This window comes from Ursus maritimus, unplaced genomic scaffold (genome assembly GCF_017311325.1).
Source record: "Ursus maritimus isolate PB19 unplaced genomic scaffold, ASM1731132v1 scaffold_35, whole genome shotgun sequence".
NCBI lineage: Eukaryota > Metazoa > Chordata > Mammalia > Carnivora > Ursidae > Ursus > Ursus maritimus.
The window spans coordinates 22899549-22925053 of NW_024426119.1; the positions used below are offsets into that span (position 1 = coordinate 22899549).

At 36.0% G+C, this 25505-nt stretch overlaps 1 protein-coding gene and 1 pseudogene across 1 annotated transcript in view; one reads left to right on the forward strand and one right to left on the reverse strand.

Moving 5' to 3' along the window:
* The window catches only part of TRPM7 (transient receptor potential cation channel subfamily M member 7), a 117175-nt gene that overhangs the window by 21531 nt on the left and 70139 nt on the right, over positions 1–25505 (forward strand). The window contains exons 2-9 of the mRNA XM_008705960.2: positions 788–867; positions 8597–8635; positions 15504–15702; positions 18408–18621; positions 20893–21017; positions 21897–22068; positions 23832–24006; positions 24979–25102. Of these exons, the coding sequence (XP_008704182.2) occupies positions 788–867; positions 8597–8635; positions 15504–15702; positions 18408–18621; positions 20893–21017; positions 21897–22068; positions 23832–24006; positions 24979–25102 (1128 nt within the window). The remainder of the gene's footprint in view (positions 1–787; positions 868–8596; positions 8636–15503; positions 15703–18407; positions 18622–20892; positions 21018–21896; positions 22069–23831; positions 24007–24978; positions 25103–25505) is intronic.
* LOC103676737 lies at positions 11610–12729 on the reverse strand (annotated as a pseudogene).

Genomic DNA, 25505 nt, shown 5'->3' on the forward strand with positions numbered 1-25505 from the left:
TAGTCTAAGGATCTACGCAGAAACTTAAATAGTGGTATAAAAAATTAATTTAAAAACAACTTTTAAATTTTAAAAATTATTTAAGATTTACAGTAATTGAGGGAAATGTATTAATCTTCCACTGTGACCCTAGATTTTTCTTATTCTATTAATTTTTTGCATTATGTATTTTGAGACTATTTGGTTATACATATTTAAGATTGTTATCACAATCTGGTAAATCAGTCACTTGTAATCATGTAATAACCTACCCTAACCCTATTGATGTTTAGTGTCTATTTTTCCTGGCATTATTTTTGTTTTGATTAGGATTTGCTTGGTATCTTTTTCTGTCTGTATACCATTAACCATCCATGCCCTTATGTTTTATGTATTTAACTTAGAAATTAAATATAGCTAGGTTTTATTTTTTTAGTTAAATCTGACAATCACTTTCAGTTGGTTTTTAAGTGATCCACTTCCCAGAATCATACCAGCCCCTCTCGAGGTCTTTGGCCCATATTGGAAATCTCAAACTTGATTTTCCTCCTCTCATTATGTGAAGTAAGAGTATCTTCACAGCATATTGATTTAGTAATCTTAATCACAGTGGACTTGAATAGAATGATTGTTATATTTTAGGTGTGTTATCTTTAGTAAGTCTTTATACTCTTGGTAAGTATTTAGTGAATTGGGAAAAAGTTAAATAGTATAGAACTATTTCTTTTTATGTACTTACCGTTAAATTATTTCATTGTACTATCAGTGGGTTAATTTATAAACCATCTTTTATAACTTTTTGTTTCAGTCCCAGAAATCCTGGATAGAAAGCACTTTGACCAAGAGGGAATGTGTATATATTATACCAAGTTCCAAAGACCCTCACAGGTAAGCATACCTTTGTTTTTTGGGTTCTAGGAATTTAGATGTAAATTATATTGCTGTTTGCTTATTAAAAACCAAAATTATTGAAGTATTTATAGTTACTGTTACCTTTAGTGCTTACTGTTAATTATTCATTTAAGATTGAGAGGAGAGGGTACCTGGGTGGCTCAGTTGGTTGGCATCTGCCTTCAGCTCAGGTCATGATTCCAGGGTCCTGGGATCGAGACCCGTGATGGGCTCCTAGCTCAATGGGGAGCCTGCTTTTCCCTATCCCTACTTGCGCGCTCTCAAAGAAAAAAAGTAAAATCTTAAAAAAAAAAAAAAGATTGAGACGAGATATCATTAGCACAATATCAGTATTCTAGAGTTCTTAATGATGTTTACAGCATAAAACCTCTTCTTTAGAGTATTCGCCCATCCCTAAACTCCCCCAGATCATACTAGTATATTACAAAGATAAAGCAGTTAAGGCTCTTTTAACTGATTCACTGATAATGAGAACTTAAAAATGTGTCTTTATTTATTGAACATCTATTGAGTATCCAACACTATGCTTCATGCTAAAGAAACCAATACAAACCTAATATTTCCTGTATTTGTTTGTCAAAATATAGATACAGCTCAGCGTCTGCTAGAAAACCTATCATCAGAGATTGTAGACATCTCTAATTGACTTTTTGATCTTTCACATGGCTTTGATAATAGAAAAATTTAAAAGCCACTAGTTGTAATTCAAGAAAAATACCTCTTGAGGTATTTATTGAAGTAACCCTTTTCATAATTTTTTTTTCCCCTGGGGCCTAAAAATAGATAAAAGCTTAAAAGGGCAAATCAAAGAAAGTTATTTCCTAGAATACAGAGAACCTCTCTGCATAGGTACTTAGGAAAAATTAGTTGAGAAAGGCATTTGCAAGATTTTTGAATCTTCTTACCTTTCTCATTTCCTGTCAAACCTTATTCTCTTTCCAGTTAACTTATCTGCAACTTTTACTTCCATTTGATATATCACTCTCACAAAAACATAGCCAAATTCAGAACTAGAACAAATAATCCTAAAATTTGAATGAAACCACAAAAGACCCTGTATAGCCAAACGAGTCTTGAGAAAGAGGAATAAAGCTTTAGGAGGTTATCACAATCCAGTATTTCTTTTTTTTTTTTTTTTTCAGTTTTTTTAAAATTTTAATTCAGTTGATTAACATATAATCTATTGGTTTCAAAAGTAGAGATCAGTGATTCTTCAGTTTCATATAATACCCAGTATACATGCCCGCCTTAATGTCGATCACACAGTTACCCCATCCCCCCACCCTTCTCCCCTCCAGCAACCCTCAGTTTGTTTCCTATGATTAAAGGTCTCTTATGGTTTGTCTCCTTTTCTGATTTCATCTTGGTTTTGTTTTTCCTCTCTTCCCCTATGATTCTCTGTTTTGTTTCTTAAAATCCACATATGAGTGAGATCATATGATTGTCTTTCTCTGATTGACTCATTTCGCTTAGTGTAGTATGCTCTAGTTCCATCCATGTTGTTGCAAATGGCAAGATTTCAGTTTTTGAGGGCTGAGTAGTATTCCATTCTATATATATATATACCACATCTTCTTTATCCATTCATCTTTTGATGGACACCTGGGCTCTTTCCATAGTTTGGCTATTGTGGACATTGCTGCTGTAAACACGGGGGTACAGGTGTCCCTTTGGGTCACTACATTTGTATCTTTGGGGTAAATCCCTAGTAGTGCAATTGCTGAGTCATAGGGTAGCTCTATTTTCAACTTTTTGAGGAACCTCCATACTGTTCTCCAGAGTGGCTGCACCGTCTTGCATTCCCACCAACAGTGTACAGTGTAAGAGGGTTCCTCTTTCTCCTCATCCTTGCCAACATTTGTTGTTTCCTGACTTGTTAATGTTAGCCATTCTGACTGTGTAAGGTGGTATCTCATTGTGGTTTCGATTTGTATTTCTCTGATGCTGAGTGATATTGAGCATTTTTTCATGTGTCTCTTGGCCATTTGTATGTTTTCGTTGGAGAAATGTCTGTTCTTGTCTTCTGCCCATTTCTTGACAATCCCAGATTTCAAGATACACTATGAAGCTGTAGTAATCAAAATAGTATGATACTGGCACAAAAGTAGACACATAGATTAATAGAACAGTATAGAAAGCCCCGAAATAAACCCAGACTTACATGGCCAATTAATATGTGACAGAGATAGCAAGAATATGCAGTGGGGGAAAAGACTGTTGTTGGGAAAAATGGACAGCTACATGGAAAAGAACGAAATTGGACTGCTTTCTTATACCATATACAAAAATAAACGCAAAAAAACCCCACAAAAAGCCCAACACCTCAAAATGGATTAACGACTTAGGTGTGAGACCTGAAATCATTAAACTTCTAGAAAAAAACAGACAGCAATCTCTTGGACATTGGCCTTAGCAACATTTTTATGGATATGCCTCCTCAGGCAAGGGAAACAAAAGCAAAAATAAACTATTAGGATTATACCAAAATAAAAAGCTTTTCCACAACAAAGGAAACTATTAATAAAACAAAAAAGCAGCCTACTGAGTTGAGAAGATATTTGCAAATGATATATCTGGTAAGAGGTTAATATCCAAAATGTACGAAGGATTTATATAGCTCACCACCCCAAAAAACTGGTCAGAAGACCCAAATAGGCTTTTTTCCAGAGAAGACCTACATATGGCCAACAGATACAGGTAAAGATGCTCAACGTCACTAATCATCAGGGAAATGCAAAGCAAAACTTCAGTGAAGTATCATCTCATACCAGTCAGAACGGCTGACGTCAAAAAGACAAGAAATAACAAGTGGTGGCAATGGTGTGGAGAAAAGGGAACCCTCCTGCACTATTAGTGGGAATGTAAGTTGGTGCAGTGACCCTGGAAAACAGTATGGTGTTTCCACAAAAAAATTAAAAAATAGAAATGCCATATGATCCAGGAATTCAGTATTGAGTATCTACCCAAAGAATACAAAAACACTAATTGGAAAAGATACATGCACTCCTTTGTTTTTGTTTTGTTTTTTAAGATTTATTTATTTTATAGAGAGCAGGGGAGGGGCAAAGGGAGAGAGAGAGAGTCTCAAGCAGACTTCGTGCTGAGCATGGAGCCCTGGGGTTCGATCTTAACACCCGTGAGATCACGACCTGAGCTGAAACCAAGAGTCAGATGCTTAACTGACTGCACCACCCAGACACCATGATATATGCATTCCTGTATTTATTGCAGGATTATTTACAATAGCCAAGATATGTAAGCAACGTTAAGTGTTCAGCAATAGATAAAGTACAGTGTGTGTGTGTATATGTACATACACACACACACACACACAATAGAATATTAGTCATAAAAAAAGAATGAAATCTTGGTATTTGCAATAACATGGATGGACCTAGAGGTTATTATGCAAAACAAAGTAAGTCAGAGAAAGACAAGTACCATATGATTTTACTCATATGTGGACTCTAAAAAACAGAACAAAGAAGCAAAACAGACTCATAGATACAGAGAACAAAGTGGTAGTTGCCAGAAAAGATGGGTGTAGGTGTGAGGGAGGGGCTAGGGAGATATATGAAGTAGGTGAATAAAATGAGTAAGTCACAGAGATGAAAAGTGTAGCATAGGGAATATAGTCAATAATATTGTAATAATGTTGTATGGTGACAAATGGTAACAGTACTTATTGTGGTATGCATTTCAGGATATACAGCATTGTTGATCACTCTGTTGTACATCTGGAACAAATATAACATTATATATCAAACTATACAAAAAATAGCAAAATTAGTGATTTTTTATAAACTGATACATTTATTTTAGAGGGGGGAGTGAGAGAGAAAGGGGAGGGGAGGGGCAGAGGGAGAGAATCTTTTTTCTTTTTAAAAATGGAGATATAATTTATATAGCATAAAATTGACCATTTGAAATATACATTTTGTTGGTTTTTAATATATTCAAAAGGTTGTGCAAACATCACCACTATCTAATTCCAGAACATTTTTATCACTCCTAAAGGGAACTCAGTACCTGTTAGCAGTCATTCTCATTCTTCTCTCCCCCCAGTCCCTGACAACCACAAATCTACTTTCTGTCTTTATGGATTTGCCTGTTCTGGACATTTCATATACATGGACTCATAAATATGTGGCCTTTTGAGTCTGGTTTCTTTTACTCAGCACAATGTTTTCAAGGCCTGTCCATTTTTTGTTAGTTCTTCATTTCTTTTTAAAGATTATTTTATTTATTTATTTATTTATTTATTTATTTGTTTGTTTATTTATTATTTATTTTTTCTTTTTCTTTTTTATTTAAATTCAGTTAACATATAGTGTATTAATGTCAGAGGTAGAGTTCAGTGATTCCTCAGTCTTATATAATACCCAGTACTCATTATATCACATGCCTTCCTTAATGTCCATCACCCAGTTGCCACATCCCCTACCCCACTCCTCCAGCAACCCTGTTTGTTTCCTGTGATTAAGAGTGAGAGAGAATCTTAAGCAGGCTCCCCACCCAGCACGGAGCCCAACGCGGGGCTCTATCCCATGACCCTGAGATCGTGACCTGGGGTGAAATCAAGAGTCAGATTCTTAACCGACCTGACCGAGCCACCCAGGTGCCCCAAGGCAGTCATTATTAATAACATTTTGGAGCATTTAATTTTAGTATTTTCTCAATAGGTTTTGTTTTAAAACGTTGTTACATTCAGCCTATGTGTAAAATATTGTATGTGCTCTTTTACAAAATGTTATTTTTCCCCTCTTAGTGTATGTAATGCCAAAAAGCTTTCCAAAAGAATTAAAGCAATATATGTTATTACCAGTAGTGGCAAGAATGCCTGCTATACTGAATATTGACTAGAGTAACATTTTTCTTTATCTGCAAGGAAAAGTGATTAGTAGGAAATAGTATATGTCTTAAATTTGCATTTACTTGATTATTGAGAAAATATTTTTTATGTTTTTTAACATTCCTTCATTTTTTGGTAAATTTGGTAAATGTCATTTAGATAATTAAAACAGATAAACCTTAATATCTCTTCCAGTCATTATTCTGTGAATTTTTGAATTTCTTATTAATCATTAAAGATGTTTTGTTACAATGTAACATTACTTTTTTTTTTTTTTTTTAAGATTTATTTATTGGGGTATCTGGGTGGCTCAGTCGGTTAAACATCTGCCTTCGGCTCAGGTCATGATCCCAGCGTCCTGGGATTGAACCCTGCATTGGACTCCCTACTCAGTGGAGAGCCTGCTTCTCTGTCTCCTTCTGCTGCTCCCTCTTCTTTTGCGTGTGCTCTCGCTCTTTCTCTCTCTCTCAAATAAATAAAATCTTAAAAAAAAAAAAAAGATTGATTTATTTATTAGAGAGTGCCCACACATGGAGTGAGAGGTAGAGGGGAGAGAATCCTCAAGGAGACTCCCTGCTGAGTGCAGAGTCGAAATGGGGCTTGGTCCCAATAACATTACATTTCTTAACCAGAGAAGCAACATTTCCCAGGTCACATGGCTAATAATTCATAAAGGTGGGATTAGAATTTAGATCTCCTTAGTTCAGCGTGCCAGTTCTAAAGTAAGACACTCTTCTTTCATTGGGAGAAAATTATGGTTTTGCTTTATTAAAAAAATAGATTGTATTATTGAGTTATTTCCTTTACTTTTGTTAATTTCATTTTGCAGTAGAAATTTAACTTTAGGTGTTAAAGAAATCTCATTCTGTTACTAAGTATCTTTGGCTGTAACCATCCATATGAGACATAATTTTCAAACACTGGTAGCTCGTCATTTCTTTCTATGCTAGTTAAAAAATTTTTCTATAAGATATTATTTTTAAGTAATCTTTACATCTAACATGGGGCTTGAACTCACAACACTGAGATCAACTGTTGCACGCTCTTCCAACTGAGCCAGCCAGGTGCCCTTATGCTAGTTGAACTTGAAAATTAGTTTTTTATGAATAGGTTAATACATGGATTTACAAGATATCATAATTTGTAAGTGAAAGTCTCCTTTCTGCCACTGTGCCTTAACTATAAATTCCCCTTCCTAAAGAAGACCAGTGTTACCTATTCCTTGGAATACCTTCCAGAAATAGCTAGATACAGTCTTTGCATGTCCTAGCAGATGTGTATTTACTTCTCTCTCTCTTCTTTTAAGTACATACTGTTTAACCCATAGTGTTTATTATCTTGGCAATAACTACTGTTTTTAGTTGTTGCATCCTTTTTAATTATATATCTGGATCATAGTTTGTTTTAGTATTTCCGTATTTTTTTTAAAAGATCTTATTTATTTGAAAGAGAGGGAGACAGAGCACAAACAGGGGGAGCAGCAGAGGGAGAAGCAGGCTCCCCACTGAGCAGGTAGCCTGACACGGGGCTTGGGCCTTGGGGCTTGATCCCAGGGCGTGCCCCGGTTCCATGACTGGAGCCAAAGATAGACGCTTAACCGACTGAGCCACCCAGGCCCCCCTTAGTAGTTCCTTACTGATGAACATTTTAGCTTTTCTGTTTTTCTTTTTGTTATTAGAAAAAAATGCTGTAGTGAATGAATAACCTTGTACATTAGTCGTTTTATACATGTGCTACAAGTAGTTTTTCGCCTATAGTTTTAGTATTGGAATTGGAGTTTGAGAGGGAGTCTACCTTTTTTCATTGGGATGAGTATTACCAAGTTGCCTTCCATTGAGATCGTATCAGTTTATACTCCCACCAGCATATAAGACTACGTATCTCTATTCTCCTCAAGATACTGTCTTAAAGGATTAAAAAAATCTTTTCTAATCAAATGCCTTTTCATGTGTATATTTTTACTTGTGAACTATCCGTATGTTTTCCTTTTTTACGTAGATTTGATGAAACTATGTATATTAGGGAAACTAAACTGTTGACTGCAATTATTTTTTCCTGTTTGTTTTTAGACTTTGAGTGGCATATTTTTTGCCATGTAGAAATGTTGTATTTTTGTGTAGTTAAATCTGTCAATCTTTTCTCTTTAGTTTCTGGATTTTGTCACAACTAGTTGTACTTTAAAAAAATGGAAACTATTTTAAATATTAGGTGGATGAGGGAATGGGTAAAATAGGCGAAGGGGGGGAAGTAAGAGGTACAAACTTCCAGTTACAAATATTATTGGAGATAAAAGTACAGCATAAGGAGTATAGTTTTGTTTTTTTTTTAAGATTTTATTTATCCATTGGACAGAGAGAGACACAGTGAGAGAGGGAACACCAGCAAGGGGAGTGGGAGAGGAAGAAGCAGGCTTCCCGCCAAGCAGGGAGCCCAGTGCGGGGCTTGATCCCAGAACCCTGGTATTACGACCCAAGCCGAAGGCAGACGCTCAACGACTGAGCCACCCAGGCGCCCAGGAATATAGTTAATAATACTATAATAATATATGGTGGCAGGTGGTGACTACTCTTATCTTGGTGAATACTGAGTAATGTATAAAATTATTACACACTATATTGTGTACCTGAAACTAATGTAACATTGTATGTCAATTTCAATAAAAAAATGTGGAAACTATGTGTTAAAAAAATAGTTATTTGAGTGTATAAATCAAGGTATAAATGACCATAATATCTACTGAACAATTAGACTAAGCATATTGTTTTCCTTTGTTTTGTACTATTTTATGGATTTTATTTGGTTTAAATTAAAAATTTTTTTAGTGTTAAGTAATAAATTTACCTTGTATTATAGATGCCTTCCAGGATGTCAAATTTGTCAGCAACTTGTCAGGTAAGTTTAATAACGAAACTCTATTGCACAAATTTCGAAAAATAAAACTAATCTATTAGAAGCATAGCTCACAGGTTATTACGTTTGAGGGTTAGTTTACTCAGAGTTGGGAGGTGAAGGATTGGGCGAGGCTACTTGAAAATCCAGTGAAGCTACTTGAGCAGATTTCTACAGTTGAATGTGAATTAGGTAAAGATTGAGCAAAAGGGATTTAGGCAGAGAAACAGGATGTGGGAAGGCCTAACAGTTAAAGAGATTATGGTTCTGTCAGGGAACTGCAGAATGTAAAATGTAATATGGATATGGGAGAGATTTGATCTGGAGAAATAAGTAGGGACTAGATCATTTAAGCTGTTTGTGTACTATGTCACATAGTTTTGATTTCATGTTAAAAGGATATGTAGGGAGTAAAATGCTTAGTTTTTCTTCTTTGGTAAAAGCAGTTGGCATTTTGAAGAGATTAGATTAGGAGAAAAAAATAGCTTGGAAAGTTTTGGAATAATTCTGGAAAAAAATGAGAGTCTGAATTAAGATAGTGGCTGTGATGGTGAAGAGAAGTAGATGTATTTGAAGGGATTAATAAGTTCGATAGGATTTGGTGAATCCTAAGCTTCTTGCCTAGGTAACTAAGTATATGGTGATGCTGTTCCATTAAGATCTGATGAAGGGGGATATAAGAGTAAGACTAGAAGGTCTCTGGTAGGTAGGCTAGGAAGAAAAGTGCACAGAATGAGTTCATTTTAGATATATTGAGTTGTTTTACCATTTCCAGTCCTATTCGTTCCTTCCTTTAGATGCAGAGTTCCAGGTGGTATCTTTCCATTTAAACTGAAGATCTTCGTTTAGTGTTTGGTATACTGCAGATACGATAGAGATGAATTTTCTCAGATTGGTTTATCTGAAAATATGTTTTCATATATTTCATTTTTCATGTTTATTTTACTCTCATTTTTGAAGGATATTTTCCCTAGATACAGAATTCTGAGTTGATAGTTTTCTCATTCCAGCACTTTGAAGATCCCATTATATTGTCTTCTGGCTCTTGTTTTTGTGAGAAGTCAGTTGTCACTAGTGTAGTTGTTCTGTGTGTAATGATCTTTTTTCTCTCAGACTGCTTCAAAGACTTTCTTCCTCTATCCTTGGTTTTCAGCAGCAGGTGTACAATCTGCGTAAGAGTGGTTCTCTTTGTATATACTGTGCATAAATATCTGCAAGTTCATATTTTTCACCAAATTGGGAAGTTTTTAGACATTGTTTCTTAAAATATTTTTCTGCCCCATTCTCTCTCTTTCTTCCCTCTGAAACTCTGGTTATACATTTGTTAGATTGCATGATTTTTTAAAAGATGTTATTTATTTGAGAGAGAGGGAAAGAGAGACTGGACAACCTCAAACGGGGTGGGGAGAGCAGAGGGAGAAGGACAAGCAGACTCACTGCTGAGCAGGGAGCCCAACGGGTCTGGATCCCAGGACCTTGGGATCGTGACCTGAGCTGAAACCAAGAGCTGGATGCTTAACTGATTGTGCCACCACCTAGGCGCCCCAGCCCTGTTTTTTTTTTTTGTTTTTGTTTTTTTGTTTTTTTTTAATTAAAATTTTATTCCAGTGATTAAAGTAGAACATTTATATTGATATTTCTTAAGGTTCACTAATCTTTATTTTTTTCTTTGATTACTGTAGCTTTGTAATATATTTTATTTTTTCCCCATTAATCCTTATTTTTACAATTGCCAGTATGCTGTTTTGCCCATCCAGTGAACTTTTCATGCATTGTATTTTTTAGTTCTAAACTTTTCATTTGATTCTTTATTATAGTTTCCAGGTCACTGCTAAGATGCCTTATCTGTATCATTGTTATCACCATCTATTTCTATAAGTCCTTGAACATACTTATATCTGCATTAAAATTTTTGTTTACTAATTCCAACATCTGTGTCATTTAGGGTCTGTTTCTATTATTAAATTTATCTATTTTTTTCATGATTATGAGTCACTTTTTTTGCTTTTTCATATGTCTAGTAATTTTTTATTGTATGTTGTGAGTTTGCATGATCCACTTTAGGAGTTCTGGACTATTTCACCTTCCTTTAAAGGGTTTAAATTTTGTTTTGACAGGTGACGAAATTACTGACAGATTCTTTTGTCCCATAGGGCTTGATTTCATTCTTTGTTAGGGTAGCTCTATTTTTATTTTGAATTTAGTCTTAGAATGTGGACTGTACTCCTAAGGTATAACCTTTTTAGGGTCTCCACTGAATGCCCAGGATACCTAGTGATGTCTTTTCACTCTGAACTAAGACTGCAGTGTCTCCCAGCCCTTTATGATTCAGGTCTCAGACTCGCAGCAGCTGATTTCTGGTAGGTGTCAAAGTCTTGACCGACACAGATACAGCTCAGTGTGTGGCCAAGAACCCTGGTGAATCCTCACACAAGTGTCTTGTTTCCCTCTCTCTATAGCTCTCCTCTGGTACTCTGCTACAAATTTCAGCTGTTTCAGCAGCCTGGAATTCTGTTTGCTGCCTCCTTGCTCAGCTCATTGACACTGCCATTTTCTACCTGAACATTATCTCAGTGCAGAATGGTTGAGAAATTACCCCAGTGTAGTTGGTACAGTTATGGGCCTCACTTCATATATTTTCCTTCATTTCAAGGATGGAAGTCCCATAATTCTTCTTGTTCAGTGCTTAAAAACAGTTATCTCATATATTTTGTCTACTATGTCAAGTGTCCCCAAGATGACCCCTAGGTTTGGTGATTAGCTAGAAAGACTCACATGACTCAGAATGTAGTGAGTAGTACTCGTAGCCAACAGTAAGTAAGTATGATGATATCTGTGTTGAGGAAGTTCCCTCTTTTCCTAGTTTGCTGAAAATGTTTATAGTGAATAGATATTGAATTTTGTTGGTCTTTTCAGTGACCAAGCTTTTAGTTTCATTGATTTTTCTACATTGTTTTTCTTTTCTTTTTATGTTTTATTGTGTGCTCTTTATTATTTCTTTCCATCTGCTCACTTCGGGTTTAATTTGGCCTTTTAAAAAAGTTTTAAGGTGGAAGTTTAGATTACTGTTGCTTGTAAATTTTGTTGTTTTTTCCATGACGGCACTAAGTTTTATTAGGGATTTCATTAAGGTTAAATCTGTAGAAATGAGGGAGTCACTTAAGGGGCACAAAGCTGGTGAATCCACCTCAGATCTCATAATGAACCACTGGTTCAGGCTCTTCAGTGGGATCTCTGCCTTGTTCCAGGTACAGATTATTATAAGGATTCTGCTTTAGCCCCACAGATTGGTAGGTTGGGTAAGTCTTCCCAACCCAAAACATGAACAGCATGAAGGCCACGAAGCCAAAGAGGTACTTACACATGAGATTCTCGGAAACGGGCATGGGGGATGTGTCCACACAGTTCCTGATATACATGTCAAGGTCCCAGGGCATTGGTACACCCCAGTTCAACCTCAGGTCTGGGTGGTCCCAGTTATACCATGGATCCCTCTCTGCCCTGAGCAGTAGAGAGCTTCAGGTAGTCGTCGTACCACGTGCCATCATCCCGGTACAGTTGTTAGTCTTCTCCCCACATACTATTTTTCTTGGCGGTGGTGGCCCATTCTTCTGAGCTCTTGGGATAGGACCCCAGGAACGTGTCCTTGGTAATGTGCTAAGCTGTCGGTGTACCCAAGGGCACCATGGTTCGGGCTGCCCTTTTTAGGCATTGGACTCCCAGGACCCATGCCCGGGCCGCCGCCATCTTTACCTTCCTCACGTAGCAGATCTTCTTTTCTAATTTAAACTATATACTACAGATTTTTATGCTATATATTTTTATACTGTAAAGTATTTATGTGAATATGCTTTTATACTAAACACTGTGCAGTTGCATCCCATATGTTTTGATATTGTTTATTTTTATTTTCATTTTGTTCCACATATTTTCTAAGTTCTTATGTGACTTTCTTTGATCCATGAGTTAATAAAAAAGTGTGTCATTTAATTTCCAAATACTTGAAGAATTTCCCAGTATTTTATTTTCTTTTCCTTTCTTTTAGAGAGAGAGAGTGCACACACATGAGTTGGGGGGGGCAGGAGGAGCAGAGGGAAAAAGAGAGAATCTTAAGTAGGTTCCACACCCTGCTCAGAGCCCCATGCGGGGCTTGATCTCAGGACCGGTGAGATCATGACCTGAGCCGAAATCAAGAGTCAGATGCTGAACCAACTGAACTACCCAGGAACAACCCCTCCTCCCCCATATTTTCTTTTATTGGTTTCTAGTTCAGTTCACTGTGGCCTGAGAACATACTTTGATTTCCATCCTTATGCTAGTTTATCGAGACTTATTTTATGGCCTAGAATATGTTTAATCTTGGCAAATATTTCTGTGCACTCAAGAAGAGTTTTTATTCTATTGTTGAGTGCTAAATGTCTGTTTAATCACTTTGGTTGGCTGGTAGTTTTGTTTGAGTCTTATAGGATTCTAATTTGATAGGGTTCCCCCCCCCTTTAGTACTTTAAAGATGCTATACCAAAAAATTGGGGTGCCTGACTGGCTCAGTTGGAAGAGCATGTAACTCTTAATCTTGGGGCTGTGAGTTCAAGCCCCATGTTGGATATAGAGATTACTTAAATAAATAAAACTTAAAAAAAAAAAAAAAACAGACACTAAGATGATGTGCCAGTGACTGTTGGATTGCATGATTTTTGACAAGGTGTCCACTGTCATTCTTACCTTTATTCTTCTACACATAATGTGGTACGCTGCTTTGAAGATTTTCCCTATCATTGGCTTTCAGCAGTGCCCTAGAGTGATTTCTTCAAGCTTGTTTTGCTCAGTTCTTTTTTTTTTTTTTTTTTTTTTTTAAAGATTTTATTTATTTATGTGACAGAGAGACAGCCAGCGAGAGAGGGAACACAGCAGGGGGAGTGGGAGAGGAAGAAGCAGGCTCATAGCGGAAGAGCCTGATGTGGGACTCGATCCCGGATCGCCAGGATCACGCCCTGAGCCGAAGGCAGACGCTTTAACGACTGCGCTACCCAGGCGCCCCAGTTTTGCTCAGTTCTTGTTGAACTGCTCAGATCTGTTGGCTCAAATAGTTTTCAGATTTTTGCCCTGTTTTCTTCCTTTTTTTTTAATTATAAAGATGTTATTTATTTGTTGGAGAGAGAGAGCCCCCACAAGTAGGGGGAGAGGTAGGCAGAGGCAGAGGAGAAGCAGGCTCCCCGCTGAGCAAGGAACCTGATACGGAACTTGATCCCAGGACCCTGGGAGCTTAACCTGAACTGAAGGCAGATGCTTAACAGACTGAGCCACCCCGGTGTCCCTGCCCTATGTTTTCAAATTTTGATTCCCATTACCTTATTTCTGGGACTTGAATCGTGTGTGTGTTGAGCTACTTTGATACTGTTCCACAGGTTGCCAATGTTTATTCCTTTTGTTTTCCTCCAGTCTTTTTTCTCAGTGTTTCATTTTGGATGGATTCTGTTTCTTTTATAAGATTTTATTTATTTGAGAGAGAGGTTATGTTTTAGGGTGCTGGATTTTATCATTCTTTTAGGGAATTTTGGGCTTGTTTTAGCATGCAATTAAGTTACTTTGGATTAATTTGATCCTTTCAAGTCTTGCTCTTACAGTTCATCATGGCACTTCATGGTCTAGGTCTAATTTAGCCCTTCTAATTAGGCATTGCTATTCTGAGCACCCTTTTAGAGGTCTTTGGTATTGAGATCTCTTACTCTGGCTGGTAGCAACACAAACTGTTCCCTGCCCTTTATGAACTTCAGGAATTATTTGGCCTAGTAACTGTGTCTAGTAGTTCTTAGGTTTGCCTTGGGTAGTTTGTTCTTACTCATGTTTAAGAATATCCTTCTGCGGGGCGCCTGGGTGGCACAGCGGTTAAGCGTCTGCCTTCGGCTCAGGGCGTGATCCTAGCGTTATGGGATCGAGCCCCACATCAGGCTCCTCCGCTGGGAGCCTGCTTCTTCCTCTCCTGCTCCCCCTGCTTGTGTTCCCTCTCTAGCTGGCTGTCTCTATCCTGTCGAATAAATAAATAAAATCTTTAAAAAAGAATATCCTTCTGCATATATCGAGAACTCTCTCATGTAGCTCCTTCCTCTTTGTTTTTTGCCCTACAAACTCTAGCTCCTTTGGCTTCTACAAACTGTGATGTGATTTAAAAAAAAAAAAATTATTTATTTTAGAGAGCATGCACTCACATGAGCAGGGTGAGGGAGAGAATCTACAAGCAGACTCCCTGCTGAGTGGGGAGCTGACACGGGGGATCAATCCCAGGACCCCAAGATCATGACCCGACCTGAAATCAGGAGTCAGTTGCTCAACCAACTTAACCAACCCAGGCGCTCCTATGATTTTTTATTAAATTAGTGAGACTGCCTGGCTCCACCGGGTACCTGCTTCCTACATAGTAGCGTCCTATAGTGCTTCTAGGTAGAATACAATTGCTTTTTCTGTGCTTGACCCTGAGCCACCATTGTCATCACTGTATAGATTAGTTTGCATTTTCTTGAATTTTGTATACATGAAATCATAAAAATATGTACTGTTTGGCATTGGATTCTTTCATGAAGCATGATGATTTTGAGATCATATTGTGTTTAATATTCTAATATTAGATATTCTCATGCTGAATGCTATTCTGTTATATGACTATACTACATTTTGTAGATAACCCAACACTAAATTTAGAGGAATATATCATCAAAAAAAATGTACTTATACTATATTACAAGTATTAATTTATTGATATTATAAAATTAAAAAGTTAAATAATTTTTATACTTTTCATTGGTTCATTTTAATTCAGTTTTTCATTGACTAATTTTTTGAAAGGTCTTTTTAAAATTTCATTTCTTTCCTTTAGGTGTTTTTGTGGTCGCTTGGTCAAGCAACATGCTTGTTTTACTGCAAGTCTTGCCATGAAATACTCAGATGTGAAATTGGGTGACCATTTTAATCAGACATTAGAAGAATGGTCTGTGGAAAAGCATACAGAACAGAGCCCAACGGATGCTTATGGAGTCATAAATTTTCAAGGGGGTTCTCATTCCTACAGAGCTAAGGTATGTCACATACTTGATTTTTTTTAACTTCATTTATCTTGTTATCTAAATAATATATAATACATTTATTGTCAGAAGATTTATATAGCAGTAGATCAGAAAGTTAGTCTCAGTCATTTCTTTATGTATTTTAAAGTTCTTTGTATAGGTACATATACATATAGAAAGTGTTACATGTTGGTTGGTGAATTGAACGTTCTATCATTATGAAATGTCTTTAATCTTGTCATTTTCTTTTTTTTTTAAGATTTTATTTATTTGTGGGAAAGTGAGAGAGAGAGCACGAGCAGGGGAGGGGGAGAGGGAGAAGGAGAAGCAGAAGCAGACTCTCTGCTGAGCAGGTAGCCCAACATGGGTCTCAGTCCCAGGGGTCCTGGGATCATGACCTGAGCCAAAGGCAGATGCTTAACCTACTGAGCCACCCAGGCGCCCCTAAGAGGTTTCTTTATAAGCAACACATAATTTTTTTTTTTTTTTAAAGATTTTATTTATTTATTTGACAGAGAGACAGCCAGTGAGAGAGGGAACACAGCAGGGGGAGTGTGAGAGGAAGAAGCAGGCTCCTAGCAGAGGAGCCTGATGTGGGGCTCGATCCCGGAACGCCAGGATCACGCCCTGAGCCAAAGGCAGACGCTTAACGACTGCGCCACCCAGGCGCCCCGCAACACATAATTTTTAAGCTTATTTTAAAATAAGCTGTCTCACTTTTTCTTTGTTCCCTTTTCTTTCTTGTTTGCTTTGGATTAAGTATTTTTTATTATTTCCTTCCTTAATAGCATGTTTTTTATAGATTGTTTTTCCTATAGATTCATCTTATAATAAACACTACAAAACACATTTTAACTTACTATAAATTAGTCCTTTCACTACTTTTTGGAAGTGCAAGAACTGTTAGAATACTTGTAACTGCATTTAATTCTTTCATGACTTAATGTGCTTTTGTTGGCATAATTTTAAACCCCCCAAACATTATTTTTCATTTATATTTATCAACATTTTACCCTTTATGTTGTTCTTTGTTCTGCCTGCCTCCCTGCCTTGATGGGAAAAGCAGTGGTAAAGGTGGGCACATTGCTCCAAGTTTTCCTTTTCTTTTGGATCCTGATCCCACAGTTTTTCATTGTCTTAGCTCTCTGATGCCTCATACGTGTTATTTATTTTCTAGTTTTTCTATTCCTAGGGGCAGAGTTAGTTCAAAACAGTCTAGTCTACCATTGTCTGAAGTGGAACTCCTCATTTATTCCTTATATAATCTTTTTTTTTTTTTAACTTTAAGCTGTTTTCCAAACATGACTTTATGCCAAATATAATAATGAGTTAGACAAAACTAATGTAGGAAGACTTAGTATAGAACAAATCTCATTACAAACATTCTTTTTTTAAATTTAATGTTGGAGTGAGAAAGAGAGCGAGCACTAGCGGGGGAGAGGGGTCAGAGAGAGAAGCAGATTCCTCGCTCAGTGAGCGGGAAGCCTGACACAGGGCTGGATCCCAGGATCCTGAGATCACAAAGTGAGCCGAAGGCAGATGTTTAATTGACTGAGCTAGCCAGGCATGCCTCATTACAAACATTCCTAAGGGACTTTGGGGTCTTCTCAGTTTTGTAGAATTCCGGTGTTTTGGGTTCTGATATTCTAGAATATTTTTCATTGGTATTGGATCTCTGGTTGTAAAGCAGTGAACAGTATATTGTTTTGCAAAGAACCTTTGTTAGAAATGATTATAAAAATGTTTTTCTTCTAATATATGAATATTTCAGATTTCTTGTGAGCTAAATCATCTAGGTACATGAGACAAAGAAAATTAATTAGCGTAGTCATAATAAGTAAGTTTTGTGATGTCACTTAAGATAAAGATAAATTTTTAATCTGGTAAACCAGAGGAAGTTATTTCACAGATGGGCTAGCTTATTTTCTATAGAATTTTTAAAAAATTAAACTTGTAAATCCATCTGAACACCTTGAAATATTGAGTAAAAAATCTTTGTTATTTTACTCTATAATCAGAATTCTATTATAAATAGACCAGATCATTGACAAAACTTTCAGATAATTGTCTCTCCTAATAGCAAGAGTTTTTTCATTCCTCTTTCTTTTCTTAATTTCTCTTTCTTTCATTCATTCTTTCTTTCTTTTAAAGATTTATTTATCTGAGAGAGAGAAAAAACGTAAGCGGGAAGGGGCAGAGGGAGAGGTAGAAGCAGACTCCCCACTGAACAGGGAGATCAACTTGGGGCTCAGTCCTGGGACTCCAGGATCATGACCTGAGCCTAAGGCAGACCTTAACTGATTGAGCTACCCAGGCACCCCATTCTTCTTTCTTTTTTCCTTTTCTCATCACTATAGCTAGCCTTTAGCAGTTCCCACTACTGCATATTCATAGTTAAACAAGTCAGTAAATAACTGTGGATAAATATGTAAATTGGATGAATGGTAATTGAGTTTATATAAATAGGAAGAGAAACATTTATATTTTAAAGGTTACAAATTAGAGTACCACTGCTTCTGTGGCTCTTACAGAATGATTTTCCGACTTTAAAATTGTTTATTATTGCTTATTCCTAGGGGTGTTAAGTATATTAAAAGTAACCTAATAAATCTGTTTTATAATAATCTGATCTAAATCACATTTTTCTAATGTATAATGTTGCATTATGAAACCTTTGAACATATTCAGTTATTTTATCCTTTAAAAATCTTTTTTAGTATGTGAGACTATCATATGACACCAAACCTGAAGTCATTCTGCAACTTCTGCTTAAAGAATGGCAAATGGAATTACCCAAACTTGTTATCTCTGTGCATGGGGGCATGCAGAAATTTGAGCTTCACCCACGAATCAAGCAGCTGCTTGGAAAGGGTCTTATTAAAGCTGCAGTTACAACCGGAGCCTGGATTTTAACTGGAGGAGTAAACACAGGTAATGTGATGATTATACCAGTTTTATTTAGTGTGTTTGTAAATGTTTCACAATATCAATTAAATATTTGAAATAATAACACCAAATATCAGTATATTCAGTTTTTCTGTTAAATAATCGATATAGTTCCTAAGTATAAATGGTAACTAAAAGTATTTGGTTTTCATTTACTCTTAAAAAAATAATACACTTTAGAGCAGGTGTTGACGAACTGTGGTCCCATGCACCAGATCCAACCCATTCTTTGTTTTTGTAAATGAAGGTTTATTGGAACACAGCCACACTCATTTATTTTTGTATTATATATAGTTATATTTGTGCTGCAACAGTAGAAGTGAATGTTGTTAAAGAGACTGTTTACCTTGCAGACCCTAAAATATTTACTATTTGACCCTTCACCAGAAAAGGTTGTTGATCCCTACTATAGAACAACGTGTTATTCCTGTCACTTTCTGACTTCTGGTAAATTGATATAAGAATGGCAATCCATTGCCTAGGCAGTGGTTAAGAAGTAGCTTTCAAAATTAGTTTTTAATGTACTATAATTTTTCATTCCAAATCTTCTCTATGACATATACAGGTTAGATAAAAGCAGATTAACTTTAATATCCAAAGTAAAATATAATTATTACTTAAATTAGCTTTCAGACATGTAATTCATTATGAACAACTGGTTTTTGAATCTCATTGTATGTCAGGCATTCTTCTGGCTGCGAAGATATATCATTCCACAAAACAAAGAAAATGTTTACCTTCATGGAACTTATATTCTAGTGGAGGAGATGCAGATAATGAATAGATAACTAAATATGTTATCATATGTTAGATGATAAGTGCTATGGGGACACATGAAATACAGAGAAAGGATGGCGAGGGATGGTAGAGGGGGCTTCATTAATAAGGTGACATTTGAGTAGAGATTGAAGGAAATGAGGGAGCACGATAAGGATAATGTGAGACAGAGCACTTAAAAGAGAAAAAATTGCTAGTATATTCGAAGAATGTTAAGAAGCGTCCAGTGTAGTTAAGTACAGTGAACAAGGAGTGCTAGGTGGTGAGGTCGGGAAGTTACGAGGTTGTGGTAGGGGATGCGGTGGGGTGTGGTAGGGGATGCGGTGGGGTGGGGTAGGGTGGTGAATAGCAGGGGCAATAGGCACATCGTTATATAAAGCCACATAGGCTGTTACAAGCACTTTCACGTTTACTCTGAGTAAGAAGGGAAGATTTTAAGCAGAGAGTTGACAAGAGCAAAGATCACTTGGATGATGTTTTGAAAGTAGACTGTAAACAGGCAAGGCAGCAATTGGAAGACTAGTGAAGATGCTATTTCCATAATCTAGGTGAGGAATGAGATCTCATGCATTATAAAAACCAAATTGAGTGTTATAGTGGTTTTCTAGGGCTGCCATAACAACATAGCACAGACTGGGTGGCTTAAACAAAATTAATTTATTTTCTCACAGTTTTGGAGGTCCAAGATCAAGATATTAGCAGGTTTGGTTCCTTCTGAGGCCTCTCTCCGTGGCTTGTAGATAGCCACCTTCTCACGTGTCCTCTTTGCCCTGCATCTGTATTCCTGGTGTCTCTTTTTGTGTCCAGAATTTCACCTTCTTAAAAGGACACCAGGCAGATTGATTAGGTCCCACCATAGTGGCCTCATTTTTAAATGTATAACCTCTTTCATTTTTAAATGTATAACCTCTTTAAAGGACCCATCTCCAAATGCAGTCACACTCTGAGGTTCTGTGATTAGGATTTCAACATACGAATTTTGGGAAGGATACAGTTCAACCCATAAGTGATAATGAGGAGTCATATGCTCTTTTGAATTGTCTTTTCTACTTTTCTCCTAATTTTTGATTCAGTTGGACAACTTTTGTAGTTGCTTGTTGTGTGTGTGTGTTTTGCTTATGGTCCTGAGCCATACTCTTCATTTTTTTTTAGATGATGTGTAGAGCAATAACAAAAAACTACAGTTACTTACATGAGGAATCTAAGAGAGGACTAGGCCTAACAACATGGTAAAAGTTACTTTTACGTGTGTTTCAGGCAGTTGTAGTGATTTGACATTGTGGGGTTTTTTTGTTTTGTTTTGTTTTCTTTTTGGTCCTTGTGTTTTCTTTTGTAAGTTTGTCTTTTGGACCTTGTTGCTTTTTATCTTCTTTGTGTAAAGAAAAATATCAACAATTATAATGTTATAGATTGAGTACAGGATTATTCTGAAAGTAATAACTACTTTCACATAAAGTAAATTAAATTTTATGTGAACAGGTGTGGCAAAACATGTTGGTGATGCCCTCAAAGAACACGCTTCCAGATCATCTCGAAAGATTTGCACTATTGGAATAGCACCCTGGGGAGTGATTGAAAACAGAAATGATCTTGTTGGGAGAGATGTAAGAATGATTTAAAAAATTTCTTCTATTTGAACTTGTATAAACAAAATTAGAGCAAGAATAGCACGAGTCACCTTAAACTATTCATGATCATACCATACTTTTCAAAGTTATGTTTAAAAAGTATTTTCCTGTGGTTTTCTTTCTTTTTTTTCCTTTTTACCTGAAGTTTTCTTATGATCCTTCCAAAAATGCATTCATAGATATAAGTACTTGTCATTATAGTATTAGTACGTTTTGGTTTCGGCCTTTCTCTATAATTATTTCACAATTTTTCCAAATCATGCCAGTCTTTGTAATTAAATTTTTAATGACTATGTGATATTAAGAATTAATTTTACTGTCACTAAGAGTAGTAATCAAATGTTAGCGTTTTATTTGAGTAGGTTAAGGACATGTGAATTAGTTATAAATATTAAGAGAATACTGAAAAGGAATTACTGAATCATAATGATCGCTTTCAAGTGCAATTAAATTTCTTACATCAATTTTAAAGATTGTGCGCTAGAAAAATAGAAAAATATAATTGATATTAAATTGTTCTTATTCAGTGTCTTTTGTGTATTGCACTGTATTCACTAATAATCTAACAGTTTCTACATACTATATACTCGTTTATTTTGTTTCCTTTGCATGTGATAATAAAATAATACATATTCTGCAGTAAGATTTGAAATACAATTGTATGGTCTGACCCATTATTGGTTAATCATCAGCCAGCTTTAAAGCTTGTGCTTTTTGACATATTTTTTGACATTTTCTATTTGTTACTATATTGTAAATAGAATTTTACCTCCTATTTGCCTTTACAGATTATTTCAAAGTTAATTTTTTTATATTTAATCCTACCCATTAACTCTTATGTTTGCTGTTGTTTAGGTGGTTGCTCCTTATCAAACCTTGTTGAACCCTCTGAGCAAATTGAATGTTCTGAATAATCTACATTCCCATTTCATATTGGTGGATGATGGCACTGTTGGAAAGTATGGGGCAGAAGTGAGATTGAGAAGAGAACTTGAAAAAACTATTAATCAGCAAAGAATTCATGCTAGTAAGGGAATTTATAAATTTGTTATTGTTGAAGTTATTCTAGGTATGTTAATGGCCAGCAGCATTCTAAAAAGGTTCTTTAAAGTGCTCATTTCCGGGGCGCCTGGGTGGCACAGCGGTTAAAGCGTCTGCCTTCGGCTCAGGGCGTGATCCCGGCGTTACGGGATCGAGCCCCACGTCAGGCTCCTCCACTATGAGCCTGCTTCTTCCTCTCCCACTCCCCCTGCTTGTGTTCCCTCTCTCACTGGCTGTCTCTATCTCTGTCAAATAAATAAATAAAATCTTTAAAAAAAAAAAAATAAAGTGCTCATTTCCTTTTGTAGTAAGACAACATAGGAAAGAACAAAAATGACTGACCTTGGGCAAAATAGACTTAGGGAAAGAAGTCTGAGGCCAAATAGGGTACTCAGATATTGATGCCAAAGCCACAGAGGTTTGTTGGAAGCTCTGTTGCTATTGTAATCCTATTGCAGCCCAAGGAATTCAGAAATATTCTTAATGTGTGATATATTCTAATACATGACTTGAAATTCAGGGTTGAAGAGGAAAAATACCTTATTGCAAAGTAAGAATCATCTTGTTTAAAGTTTATAACATGAATAGGTGTATCACTCTTTGGTAAATAAGTCTTAAAAGTTAGTATTCTTGACACTTGTCTTCCTTTCCAAACATGGTCATACTTTATGGTTCAACATGTAGATTTTTCTTTTAAAAAGAAGAAATTTTATTATCTGAGGACACCAAGAAGGTGGGCTGTGTGACAAAGTGAAATAGAAATACAAAATTATAGAACGGTGCATTCAGATATGACGGAGTCATATCCTTTCCTGAAATTCAGGAGCATTTTAGAATCCTACAGTTAACTTGTATTTTGGATTCTCTCACTGCATTGCAGGTAATTATAAAAACAAAAATTGGTGTTCTTCACTATATCTTTTCTGTTACTCTTGTAGAGGTCCTGGATTTTATTGATCAGTTCCATTGATGTAATCCTGGCTCTGTCATTAACATCTTCTTTTTTTTTTTTTTAAAGATTTTATTTATTTATTTGACACAGAGCACAAGCAGGGAGAGCAGGAGAAGGAGAAGCAGGCTCCCCACTGAGCAAGGAGACCGATGCGGGATTCGATCCCAGGACCCTAGGATCATGACCTGAGCTGCAGGCAGACGCTTAACCAACTGAGCCATCCAGGCGCCCTGTCATTAACTTCTATATTAATGTCTCAGTGCATTTGAAATCAGAATATACATTTTAAAAGTGAATAAAAACAAATATACATTAGAAGTTCAACTTATACAGTATTGAAAAACAAACTAAGGGTGCCTGGCTGGCTTATTTGGTGGGGCATGTAACTCTTGATCTTGGGGGTTAGACCCCACCTTGAGTGAAGGGATTACTTTAAAAAAATCTTGAAAAAACAAACTAAAAAACGAATTGGTGTTATAAATTTCTTGTCAAGAGTTCAGTTAATGAAGTATAAAAATAATTTTTACTTTTCAGTGAATAAATTCTAGTGCATTCCTAATCATGTATTTTCTAACTTTGTCGTTTAGAACAAACTTTAAGTTAATGAAAACGTAATTTATTCAGTATTTAATTCACTTAGGCTAGATTGGTATCATGTTGAATGCTTGAAATGAAGTCAGCAGTCTTATAAGAAATTATATTTTGGCTTTTTATTTTTATTTTGTGTTTTGATTAAGTAAAAAATTATTAAATTACTGTATTTTGCCTAATATCTTATAATCTTTTACTTTTTTAAGGAATTGGACAAGGCGTCCCTGTGGTGGCACTTATATTTGAGGGCGGGCCAAATGTTATCCTCACGGTTTTAGAATATCTTCAAGAAAGTCCTCCTGTTCCAGTCGTCGTTTGTGAAGGAACAGGCAGAGCTGCAGATCTGCTAGCATATATTCATAAGCAAACAGAAGAGGGAGGGTAAGTGTGTGATTACAAAAAGATTTCAGTAACTTTGTAAAGAGGCTTGTGGTTTTTAGAGTATTAGATTCATTTCAGTATTTTATGAACATGAAAATTTTTAAGTTTAATATAATAACCTTGTTACGGTTTGAGGAAATAGCTTGTGTGATATGTTATTGGAATGAATTAAAGTATAACAGTCTACATAGAGGACAATTTTGCAAGATCTGTCAAACATACAGAGGCATATTTCTTTGGACCTATTAGTTCCATTTCTAGGAATTGTTTATATAGATGTACTTTTTTATACATGTAAAATACATAAAAACATAAAAAGTTATTCATTACAGTGTTACAAAAGATTGGACCAAATAGAATGTGTATCAAGAGGGCTAGATAAATTATGGTATATTTACATAACAGAATAGTTTGTAGCTAAGAAAGGCTGGTATCTGTGTACCAGATTTGGGAAAATTACCGAAGTATATACATGGAAAAAGGAAAGCAGTTGAGATGGAACCAGGCGGATAGAAGATAGTGGAAAAGAGACTTTCACGATAATTTTCATTTTTATGTTTAATAATGTTTTATATCATCATATTTTTGAGCCATATAATTACATTACCTATTGAGGAAAAGAGAAAAATGTGAATGTGCTTATGTGTAAGACATCTTGGCAAAGTATTGCATAATACACCATAATATCTTAAAGTTATCTTTATAGAGTATCTTATAAAATGTGAGTAGTGCTGTTACAACACATACATGCCTTGTAAAATAATTTAAAATAATTCATAGAGAAAATAACTCCATTTACTTTCCCCCCCCATATGACTTATTGTTGGGAGTCTCATAAAGGACAATATCTCACTCAGGGTCAAGTGTTTAATATTAACACATTATCTCTAAAGGTCTTACATAGATTCACCTAAACTTCATATTAGAGTCTACAAATAATAGAAAATTAAGTTATGTTTCCTCTCACTCCAGCAATCTTCCTGATGCAGCAGAGCCTGATATTATTTCAACCATCAAAAAAACATTTAACTTTGGCCAGAGTGAAGCAGTTCATTTATTTCAAACACTGATGGAGTGCATGAAAAGAAAGGAGCTTGTAAGTAGATTTCTACAGAATAAGCCTTTTTATTTCATTCAAAACACGTTTTAAATTCATGAAATACTTTTTTTTTTAAGATTTTATTTATTTTAGGAAGAAAGAGAGTGTATGTGGGGTGGGGCAGAGGGAGAGGGAGACAGAGAAAGAATCCAAAGCAAAATCTGCAGTGAGCACAGAGCCCGACGTGGGGCTCCATCCTGGGGCTCAGTCCTGCAACTGCGAGATCATGACCTGAGCCAAAACCAAGAGTCAGACACTTAACCAACTAAATGAGCCACTCAAGCACCCTGAAATACTTTTTTTTTAAATTTGGATTTAACATTCTAAAGTATTTTTTAACCATGTAAAGATGTCATTTGTTGTTGGGTCAAACAGAGTGATATCAGAGAAGGATTATAGT